This window comes from Perca flavescens, chromosome 2, assembly GCF_004354835.1.
Source record: "Perca flavescens isolate YP-PL-M2 chromosome 2, PFLA_1.0, whole genome shotgun sequence".
Classification (NCBI taxonomy): domain Eukaryota; kingdom Metazoa; phylum Chordata; class Actinopteri; order Perciformes; family Percidae; genus Perca; species Perca flavescens.
In genome coordinates, this window is record NC_041332.1 from 4,287,556 (window position 1) to 4,299,425 (window position 11,870).

Sequence of the window (11,870 nt, forward strand, 5' to 3'; positions counted from 1 at the left end):
TGATTAAATAAAAATAAAATAAAAATAATTTGACTTTGAATATCTGATATTTGCCTGATCAGCATGTGTTCTCCTCTTCATTGTGGCAAATTATGTTGCATAATTTAAGAACATTAACATATATACCAAAACCATATCACAAAAGTTATCAGTGACTTTAAAAAAAAAAAAAAACTATATACACAATATTGATTCATGATGACAATCATCATCGACATTAGAAGTTTATAAAGAGTGAGTGAAGTGTCATGGCCTTGATACAGTGAACCCTAATGCTGATCTACTAAGACCACTCCCCTTTCCAAGGTATATAAGGGCCTGTGACTCTCTTTTAGCTCCAAACCAGACCAGGAAGAACAAAGAGTATTGATGTGAGTATAATGGATATTTCAACCTGTACTGTTATCATTACCAATCAATGTTTTGCCTGAAAGTTTGATATGTTTGTTTATACTGAATTGCAGAAAATGAAATGCAGATTGTGGATGCATTAGTAAATCCAGGTGACGTTTCAACTTATTTGTTATTATTGAGTGTTTAATACTATTCAGATCTGTGACAGTTTCTTTCAGTGACAGTCATCAGCTTGTTCTTCTTCTCTGTGTCAGCCAATCACCACCTCAGCAAAGGTAATAATATTTCAATCTATTATCACAGTTGGATCTATTTTTACTTTTAATAATAACTATTCATGTCTTTATCAAGAGGACATTTTCTATTTTGAGGAAAACTTGGTGTATTTAATCATTGACATTTTAAATATTAGATAATCTATCAAATATTAAACCCTATCTTTATTTTACAATACAATTATAACTAGCTAGATACTTTCATTTGATGAATTCATTGCTCATTAATGATCAATTGCAGTCGTTAATTGTCTGACATTCTTTCCTTGTCTGCCGTATGTTGACTTTGTTTAACTTCTTTCCACAGATGACATCAGTCTTTCCGTTTGCTTTGTTGCTCTGTTTGTCCAGCGGACTTTTAGTTGCATATGTAAGTACACTCTTAAGAAATAAATCACTAAAATAACAACAAAAAGATCTGGCAGATTAAAAATATATGTTCTACTATTATAAACAGTTGTTAATAAACAGTTTACAATCTTCACTTTCGAGTAAATGTTCGCCCTGTTCAGCAGATGTTATTGCACATACAGTTAGTAAGTGGCATATAAATGTGCATCAAAAATTGTGAGCTGATTAAAACCTGTGCAACAGGGACCATATTCGGATAACATCTAAAGCTAAATGTAGCTCTTAACTGGCTGAGTTAGACGGTGATTAACACTAAACAGTAGAAAATCAGTCCAGTCTCCCCAACCATGAATGTCGTTGGTTTGTGTTACTTATAATACATTGAAATTTATGTGATCACAGTGTTGTGAAGAAAATGAAAACCTCCTGCCAAGGTCAGAACAGTATCTCTGACACGTTGGGTTGCTCTGATTGTAGTCTTGCATTGCCAGCTCTATCTCCACAGCGCTGCGGAGGAACAATCCGTAGATGAACAGGTGTCGATATACACTAGTCTGATTGTTTTTGGCATGTTTGTTCATACAGGGTGAACAGGCCTGCCCTCCTGGTTGGACTCAGTTTGGTTCTCGCTGTTTCGCTTTCTACATGCAGAGAAAGACCTGGTTCGATGCAGAGGTACAGCAGTTCTATCTATCATAACACATGCATCGTAAATACCAATGTACTCTGATACTTTACTGCAGTAAAACTACTAATACCACATAATTAGAAAAAAGATCAAACACTCCCGAGACTTGAACACCCGTTAATACCAATGATATTTACATACTTTTACTTAAGTAACATTTTAAATCAGGACTTTTACTGTAACAGTTTTACAGTGTGGTATTAGTAGTTTTACTGAAGTAAAGAATACTTCTTCCACACCACTTATTAAAAGTATAAAAATGTGCGCTGTGACTGTAAAACTGCCCTGAGATCTGTTAATAATGTGATTATGTTTTAGTTTCTTTCTAAATGTTGTAAACTGATTATATTGTCTCCATTAGACCTTCTGCCAGACCGCTGGTGGGCATCTGGCTTCCATCTACTCAGCTGAGGAAAATACATTCCTCCAAGACTTCATTTTCCAAGTGACCGGTGCACATACAACTTCCTGGATCGGAGGCACTGACACAGTGAAGGTGAGACTTTCCGTGCGTTCACGGACATCGCAAAAAGAATTTTTTTTGAGTGAAAACGTCACCATTGACGTCACGTCCTGTGGGAATCAGTGGTGGGAAACTGGGGCTAGATTTTGCCAACAGAGTTTCCCAGTTGGTGACGCGTTGTTGACAGCTGACGTTTGATGTAGGCGACTTTGGTTCACTGAACATATTTCAATGACAATAAACTGTTTACTGTGGACAAATGTCTCTGCCAAGAAACATGCACAGTCATAACATGTTTCAGGTTATTCATAAGTAGGCCTATGTATAAAAAAAACAACCCCTTCTCCGTGACCTTTCCCATTGGTGTCCTGCAGATAACACAAACAAACACCTGTAGATGTGCTGTTTGGATGCTCGTATGAGAAAAAAGCAGAAAATCTTTTGTTATTGTGTGTATATTCACCCACCTGATGCCCAAGGCTACACCCAACAGTTGGTGGCAGTCATGCAACAAGTTGTTATGCCAAACGCCAATATAAGAGAAGAAGAAGAACACACATCCCGACCACGTGAACGCTGGCAGTCGGAAAAAATAACGTAACCGAAACAGGTGTTCATGTCCTGAAGAAGTTAAGGAGAAAACACAAGGCTTTCACCCAGGAAACAGGTGTTCATGTCCTGGAAGAAGTTAATGAGAAAACACAAGACTTTCACCCAGGAAACAGGTGTTCATGTCCTTGAAGAAGTTAAGGAGAAAACACAACACTTTCACCCAGGAAACAGGTGTTCATGTCCTGAAGAAGTTAATGAGAAAACACAAGACTTTCACCCAGGAAACAGGTGTTCATGTCCTGAAGAAGTTAATGAAAAAACACAAGACTTTCACCCAGGAAACAGGTGTTCATGTCCTGAAGAAGTTAAGGAGAAAACACAAGACTTTCACCCAGGAAACAGGTGTTCATGTCCTGGAAGAAGTTAAGGAGAAAACACAAGACTTTCACCCAGGAAAAAGGTGTTCATGTCCTGGAAGAACTTAAGGAGAAAACACAAGACTTTCACCCAGGAAACAGGTGTTCATGTCCTGAAGAAGTTAAGGAGAAAACACAAGACTTTCACCCAGGAAACCGGTGTTCATGTCCTGAAGAAGTTAAGGAGAAAACACAAGACTTTCACCCAGGAAACAGGTGTTCATGTCCTGAAGAAGTTAATGAGAAAACACAAGACTTTCACCCAGGAAACCGGTGTTCATGTCCTGGAAGAAGTTAAGGAGAAAACACAAGACTTTCACCCATGAAACAGGTGTTCATGTCCTGGAAGAAGTTAAGGAGAAAACACAAGACTTTCACCCAGGAAACAGGTGTTCATGTCCTGGAAGAAGTTAAGGAGAAAACACAAGACTTTCACCCAGGAAACAGGTGTTCAGGTCCTGAAGAAGTTAAGGAGAAAACACAAGACTTTCACCCCGGAAACAGGTGTTCATGTCCTGAAGAAGTTAAGGAGAAAACACAAGACTTTCACCCAGGAAACAGGTGTTCATGTCCTGGAAGAAGTTAAGGAGAAAACACAAGACTTTCATCCAGGACACAGGTGTTCATGTCCTGGAAGAAGTTAACGAGAAAACACAAGACTTTCACCCAGGAAACAGGTGTTCATGTCCCGGAAGAAGTTAAGGAGAAAACACAAGACTTTCACCCAGGAAACAGGCGTTCAGGTCCCGGAAGAAGTAAAGGAGAAAACACAAGACTTTCACCCAGGAAACAGGCGTTCAGGTCCTGGAAGAAGTTAAGGAGAAAACACAAGACTTTCACCCAGAAGTTAAGGAGAAAACACAAGACTTTCACCCAGGAAACAGGTGTTCATGTCCTGGAAGAAGTTAAGGAGAAAACACAAGACTTTCACCCAGGAAACAGGTGTTCATGTCCTGGAAGAAGTTAAGGAGAAAACACAAGACTTTCACCCAGGAAACAGGTGTTCATGTCCTGAAGAAGTTAATGAGAAAACACAAGACTTTCACCCAGGAAACAAGTGTTCATGTCCTGAAGAAGTTAATGAGAAAACACAAGACTTTCACCCAGGAAACAGGTGTTCATGTCCTGGAAGAAGTTAAGGAGAAAACACAAGACTTTCACCCAGGAAACAGGTGTTCATGTCCTGAAGAAGTTAAGGAGAAAACACAAGACTTTCACCCAGGAAACAGGTGTTCATGTCCTGGAAGAAGTTAAGGAGAAAACACAAGACTTTCACCCAGGAAACAGGTGTTCATGTCCTGGAAGAAGTTAAGGAGAAAACACAAGACTTTCACCTAGGAAACAGGTGTTCATGTCCTGAAGAAGTTAAGGAGAAAACACAAGACTTTCACCCAGGAAACAGGTGTTCATGTCCCGGAAGAAGTTAAGGAGAAAACACAAGACTTTCACCCAGGAAACAGGTGTTCATGTCCCGGAAGAAGTTAAGGAGAAAACACAAGACTTTCACCCAGGAAAAAGGTGTTCATGTCCCGGAAGAACTTAAGGAGAAAACACAAGTCTTTCACCCAGGAAACAGGTGTTCATGTCCTGGAAGAAGTTAAGGAGAAAACACAAGCCTTTCACCCAGGAAACAGGTGTTCATGTCCTGGAAGAAGTTAAGGAGAAAACACAAGCCTTTCACCCAGGAAACAGGTGTTCATGTCCTGGAAGAAGTTAAGGAGAAAACACAAGACTTTCACCCAGGAAACAGGTGTTCATGTCCTGGAAGAAGTTAAGGAGAAAACACAAGACTTTCACCCAGGAAACAGGTGTTCATGTCCTGGAAGAAGTTAAGGAGAAAACACAAGCCTTTCACCCAGGAAACAGGTGTTCATGTCCTGGAAGAAGTTAAGGAGAAAACACAAGACTTTCACCCAGGAAACAGGTGTTCATGTCCTGGAAGAAGTTAAGGAGAAAACACAAGTCTTTCACCCAGGAAACAGGTGTTCATGTCCTGGAAGAAGTTAAGGAGAAAACACAAGCCTTTCACCCAGGAAACAGGTGTTCATGTCCTGGAAGAAGTTAAGGAGAAAACACAAGCCTTTCACCCAGGAAACAGGTGTTCATGTCCTTGAAGAAGTTAAGGAGAAAACACAAGACTTTCACCCAGGAAACAGGTGTTCATGTCCTGGAAGAAGTTAAGGAGAAAACACAAGACTTTCACCCAGGAAACAGGTGTTCATGTCCTGGAAGAAGTTAAGGAGAAACACAAGACTTTCACCCAGGAAACCGGTGTTCATGTCCTGGAAGAAGTTAAGGAGAAAACACAAGACTTTCACCCAGGAAACCGGTGTTCATGTCCTGGAAGAAGTTAAGGAGAAAACACAAGACTTTCACCCATGAAACAGGTGTTCATGTCTTGGAAGAAGTTAAGGAGAAAACACAAGACTTTCACCCAGGAAACAGGTGTTCATGTCCTGGAAGAAGTTAAGGAGAAAACACAAGACTTTCACCCAGGAAACAGGTGTTCAGGTCCTGAAGAAGTTAAGGAGAAAACACAAGACTTTCACCCAGGAAACAGGTGTTCATGTCCTGAAGAAGTTAAGGAGAAAACACAAGACTTTCACACGGAAGTGTTTCAATCCAAACCACCATCTTTTTTTCTAATCTTAACTAGTTGTTTAGTTTATTCTAAACTTTACTGTCGTCGCTGCATGACTCTCACTTTTTGTCTGCTAAACTCAACTGTAAGGTCCGTCACTTCACGGTGCTCTGTTCCTGGCTCTCAGTCACCTTTTCTCTGCTAAATGTGATTATAAAGACCATTAACCGTAACTGTCATGTGACTGGTAGAAAACAAGGAGGATCCTCATGTTGCCTGAATGAGTATTACAACAACACAAACTCTTGATTTCACTTTGACTTTAAACCAATCTTTATCCTCCAGGTGGGCACGTGGATGTGGAGTGAGGGATCCAGATTGAAATACAAAAGCTGGGCTGCGGGGGAGCCTAACCTGCCTGGTGTGGAGGACTGTCTTCTGATGAACTGGGTTGGAAGTAAAACAAACATTTAATACAACTTGTTGTATGTTGTAGTATTTAATATAAAATTTAGACATTGAATGTATTCCTTTACATGGTTGTAAATTCTCTCTACAGCAACCGGCTGGTTCGACTGGGTTTGTGCCAACCAGGCTTCTTTCATCTGCTCCAAGAACAGCGTGTAACTCTACCACGCCGTCATGATGCCTCTACAGCTCATCTATACGCTCTATCATTGATTCACTTTCAGTTTGTTTGGCAGACAGAAACAGCTCTCTGCTGACGGATGACTCACTTTCGCTTGTTTATTATCTGAAGAGTTAGGGAACAGTTCACATTTGGGTTTAAAATTAGACAGAAACTGGCTCACTGAGCTGGACAAAAACATCAGTACATCTTTTCCATTTTAGTTTACTGAATATAATCTCTTATAAACAGCGCCCACTCATCTGATAAAATATTAACATAATTAGATTTCTCTCTGAGAGTTATTGTTCAGATCGATACAACTCTCATTTGTGTGCGCCAACTATGAAGTTCCCTCGAGCAGATGTTAGCTTAGTTTAGCATAAAGACTGGAAACGGGGGGAAAACAGCTAGCTTAGCTTAGCATAAAGACTGGAAACGGACAGAAACAGCTAGCTTAGCTTAGCATAAAGACTGGAAACAGCGTGCCTGACTCCGTCCAAATGTAAATGTAAAAACAAATCAGTAATTGGACTTAAATCTATAGTAAGTAACACAATGAAATACAGAAAACATTTGAATACTCACACATCTTTTCCATTTTAGTTTACTGAATATAATCTGTTACAAACAGCGCCCCCTCATCTGATAAAATATTAACACACTAATTAGATTTCTCTCTGAGAGTTATTGTTTAGATCGATACAACTCTCATGTGTGTACGCTAAATATGAAGTTCCCTCGTTTAGCATAAAGACTGGAAACAGCTCGCCTGGCTCCGTCCAAAGGTAAACCTACCAGACATGAGTGGTGACGATCTTTCTATCCAAAATGGCCATATAGAAAATAAAACTGTATATTTTGTCGGACCTTTCTGTGATACAAGAGGAGAATGCAACTGTAATAACACTTCATAATAAATATTAATAATTCATATAGTCCACTGGTTTAATGAACTAGCTCCTTTTTATTCCTAAACCCAATGTGTTGTGTTCTTTATTCAGCAGATTTTCTTCACTATATACTATATACTCAAATAAGCATTCAAAAATAAAAGACATATTGTCACCAAAAGAGTGTCTGGTCCTGTTGTTGTTTTCTTAAAGGGACACATCATTAATATTTACTCTGGGGGTTTGAACTCACAACCTCTGGGTCTAAAGACAAGAGCTGATCTCTCTGTGTGTGTGTGTGTGTGTGTGTGTGTGTGTGTGTGTGTGTGTGTGTGTGTGTGTGTGTGTGTGTGTGTGTGTGTGTGTGTGTGTGTGTATTTCTTGTTTAACTATATTCGTGGGGTCCAAAAACCGGGAATACAGTATACTTGTGGGGTCCGGACAGCTTTGCAGGGGCCAAAACGCTGGACCCCCCAACTTTAAAGGGCTGTTTGAGGGTTAAGACTTGGGTGTAGGATTAGGGTTAGAATTAGGTTATGATAGCCTTTTTTATTAATAGACTCATGGTCCACTTAGAAAAACAACACAAATAAAAAGGACAGATACACCAGTAATAATCACTTGCAGTACACCACCTTGGTTTTCTGAGTAGTATGCACAAACAATCATTATAAGCAACCTGCAGCTTATTGAGACTTGCCTCTTTAAACCTAACCCACAAGGGGGCAGTGTAAAAAGCAGTCCAATATGCTCTAAAGGGGTTTATCTTGACAGTATCAGAACACAATGAAAACTTCCTGGCGAGCATGTTCGCTTGTATGTATTACATGCGGCTCTAATTATACTGTATACTGTTTTGGTTACTGTTATTTCAAAAACAGCTTGTGATGGTTAACTCTGTCAATAGCCTTGGAGGCATCAATATAACCAATAAAAACAGAGGAATTTTGTCTTCTGTAGGTTTGTACCATTTCCTTTAGTGCATTGATACAAAGATCAGTACCGTGCTTGGCCATGAAGCCAAACTGGTTACCTGAAGTGTACAAAAAACACACAACCTATCCAATAAAATTCTTTCCAGGACTTTTGATAATACACTAGTTAACGCAATAGGTCTATAATCATCCCCACTCCCCACCTTGCCCATTACTTTGTCCTTAATGACAAAGTAATGGACAACAGAGAGTCTGGTAATAAACCATGGGTCATAAAGTCAGTAAAAAATGGCAAGAAGAAATGCAACCTTCGTGCTGGCCCATTTCAAGTGCTCTGCAGTAATTTGATCTGAATCGCTAGCTCTGTTATCAGCTAGCTCTGTGAAGCTTGATAGATCTCATTGGCTGCGATTCACTATTGACAACATGGCCAACTTCATAAGGTTCGCTTTTAACACAATTAAATAGGTCAGAGTAATGTTGCCTCCACAACTCAGCTATGTTATCAGCCCCAGAGACTCCCTCTACGCTGCATGGTAATGATGCCTGGTCAGAGCGCTCACCTCCTTCCAGAAGCCAGTAGCTATCTGCAGGTAAGAGCCTTTGGCTGGATAGTATAAGATTATTATCATCGCAGAACTGTAGAAAATGCCTAGCAAAGAGTGAACTCCTGTCTGAAAGATCAGCATTCATATCTCCTACCACATAAACACTTGCGGGATGGTTATCGGAAATAAAAGAGTTTATGAAAGCCAGTCTATTCAAGTATTCATCTTCATTTTGATGTGACTCATATGGTGTATATACATTCAGGATAGTAAACTCCTTATTGTTAATTGTTATCTGAACAGCAATACACCAGTCAACTTCCAACCGGATGACACTAATCACAGAGTCCAGTTTTTTGTGCCAAAGTATAGCCACACCTCCTGCTATTCGTTCTCTTACTATTCCCATAGATAGGTCTGTAGTGGACTCACCAGCCCCATGGGAACCATCACAAAAGGAGTTCAGTTTCCCCAAATCCTGTTTTGATTATTACATTTCTTGTAAACATAAAATGTCACAGTTTTGCAGCAGGTTATCCACCACGCCGGCTTCTGTCTCCTGCACTATTGCCCATACGTAGGCCGTAGCAGTTATATGAACCAACCCGCAAACAATTTAGTTGGGAAATGCAGTTGTATCTGCATTCCAGGAATAGGACTAGCTGTGCTACCTCGCATCACTCCCACTTTGCGTGGCTCATAATATCGGCCCACCACAGATCCTTCAGGCCACAATTCTGGTTTATACAACGCTGCAACTTTGTTGCACTCAACCCACACTTTAAACGAGCTGTATCTGTTCCTCGTGGTGGCAATACGCTGACAGTTGACATCCCGGCCAAGTTGCTCAGATAAGTACCCAGCTTCAAGGTATGGTGAGAATTTGGTAGCAAAAAACACTTAACAACTTCGTTCGAACCACCTTTATATCCCCTTGTGCAGCGGTGCCGACGATCGGCTTAGCCATCCTCCGTTCATGTTTTCTAGCACGCTGTTTTTACGGCAGCACGGTGGCTCAGTGGTTAGCACTTCGGCCTCACACCATGAAGGTTCTGGTTTTGAACCCAGGTCGTCTCAGGCCTTTCTTTGTGGAGTTTGCATGTTCTCCCTGTGCTAGTGTGGGTTTCTTCCCACCATAAAGACATGCAAGCAACTAGGAGTACAGTTGAAAACTAGTCAACTGGCTAACACTGGCGCATTTACAGAAATGTTGATTAATGTGCATTGTCCTAATCAAATAAATCTTAAATCTTTACAAGGCAGACTAACCCTGTGCATTTGTAGTGCCGGAGCAACACAAAACCTTTCAAACCTGACAACGCCACCTCCTATTGAGGGTCAGGAGGAACCCTTACTATGTTAATGAGTATGTCGTGTGACAAACTCTAGTTCTCCCCTAACAGGAACAATTAAAAGTAGGCAAATATTGTACACAAATAAGTTTGGTTTTATTACAAAAAGTTTAAAATAATTCCAATTAAAATATCAAGGGCAGATTAATAAAATAATAAATTAGATGGCAGATACATGTGGTCTTACTCACCTCAAAGTAGGTAGGTCGGGTCAGCACGCGCACACCACTCCGGGAGACAACTGTGGGAGACAGGGAGAGGAGACAGAAGGCCCAGCACCGACAAGTACATGCACTACACACTTATTTCTACACGATTCACTACAAAATATCATGTAAGATTCACTACAAAATATCATGCAAGTCACTACAAAATATCATGCAAGATTCACTACAAAATCTACAGTGTCGAGGCTACATACACACCGCAACAGAGTGTCACCCAGTGCAGACTCACCACGAGGAGGCAGCGTGTTGACACGGACCCAGCCTGGTACAGGATCAGGCTGTAAATATACATAAATTGAGGAGAGGAACCTATGTCAAAACTTCCATGAAAAATATCTCTACAGACCACTTGCAAATGAAATCACAAAAGATTAATCAACCAAGGCAAATAACCAAAAGAAACAAAATCCAGCTGGGAGGAGGCCTCAGGGAAGGCCCAGGACTAGGTGGAGGGAAGTCCAGCTGGGAGGAGGCCTCGGGGAAGACCCAGGACTATGTGGAGGGAGGTCCAGCTGGGAGGAGGCCTCGGGGAAGACCCAGGACTAGGTGGAGGGAGGTCCAGCTGGGAGGAGGTCTCGGGGAAGACCCAAGACTAGGAGGAGGCACGTCCAGCTGGGAGGAGGCCTCGGAGAAGACCCAGGACTAGGTGGAGGCACGTCCAGCTGGGAGGAGGTCTCGGGGAAGACCCAGGACTAGGTGGAGGGAGGTCCAGCTGGGAGGAGGCCTCGGAGAAGACCCAGGACTAGGAGGAGGCACGTCCAGCTGGGAGGAGGCCTCGGAGAAGACCCAGGACTAGGTGGAGGCACGTCCAGCTGGGAGGAGGTCTCGGGGAAGACCCAGGACTAGTTGGAGGGACGTCCAGCTGGGAGGAGGTCTCGGGGAAGACCCAGGACTAGTTGGAGGGACGTCCAGCTGGGAGGAGGTCTCGGGGAAGACCCAGGACTAGGTGGAGGCACGTCCAGCTGGGAGGAGGCCTCGGGGAAGACCCAGGACTAGGTGGAGGGATTATATCTCCAACCTGACCTGGGAACGCCTCGGGATCCCCCAGTCGGAGCTGGTTAATGTGGCTCGGGAAAGGGAAGTTTGGGGTCCCCTGCTGGAGCTGCTCCCCCCGCGACCCGACACCGGATAAGCGGACGAAGATGGATGGATGCTTGTGACTTTTTCCGATGTTTTTGTCGATTTTTTTCCTCCGATTTTTGAAGCTTTTTCTGACATTTTTGTCACTTTTTTTCAACGTTTTTTTGTCTTTTTTTATTTATTATTTTAAATGCTATAAAATAGAATAAAACACCCAAATTCAATGAAGAGTGTACATACTTGTGAAGAGCGTTGTATGGAATCATCCACGTCATTTTCTTTGACAATTTGGTTGAAAGAAACACAAATTTGTGACGTAGAAACTTTTTGAAAACGGGTCAAATTTGACCCAGAAGACAACAGGAGGGCGTGTTAGTTTTATCACGGTACACCATCCGTTAGTCTGTTATTTTAAAGGTGTTAACCTCAATAGGTCTCTCTGTATCTTCCCTTGTGGCAGCTGACAGTGTGACCTCATCATCTTCCTGTCAGTAAATTTAAGAATTAATTTAAAACATTTTGTCTTC

General features: G+C 41.6%; 1 protein-coding gene across 1 annotated transcript; it reads left to right on the top strand.

The window, feature by feature from the left end:
• The first annotated feature begins 328 nt into the window (after positions 1 to 328).
• Positions 329 to 7,382, top strand: LOC114572988 (galactose-specific lectin nattectin). Its single transcript, XM_028604834.1, has 7 exons — positions 329 to 371; positions 563 to 629; positions 937 to 999; positions 1,566 to 1,655; positions 2,030 to 2,164; positions 6,026 to 6,137; positions 6,240 to 7,382. The coding sequence occupies exons 3-7, from the start codon at positions 937 to 939 to the stop codon at positions 6,305 to 6,307; spliced, it is 468 nt and encodes a 155-aa protein (XP_028460635.1). The 5' UTR covers positions 329 to 371; positions 563 to 629; the 3' UTR covers positions 6,308 to 7,382.
• The last annotated feature ends 4,488 nt before the right edge of the window (positions 7,383 to 11,870 follow it).

Coding starts and splice junctions, on each gene's coding strand:
- LOC114572988 (XM_028604834.1), top strand. CDS start 937: ATGACATCAGTCTTTCCGTTTGCTTTGTTGCTCTGTTTGTCCAGCGGA. Junction 2,165..6,025: donor GAGGCACTGACACAGTGAAG/GTGAGACTTTCC, acceptor TTTATCCTCCAG/GTGGGCACGTGGATGTGGAG. Junction 6,138..6,239: donor TCTGATGAACTGGGTTGGAA/GTAAAACAAACA, acceptor TTCTCTCTACAG/CAACCGGCTGGTTCGACTGG.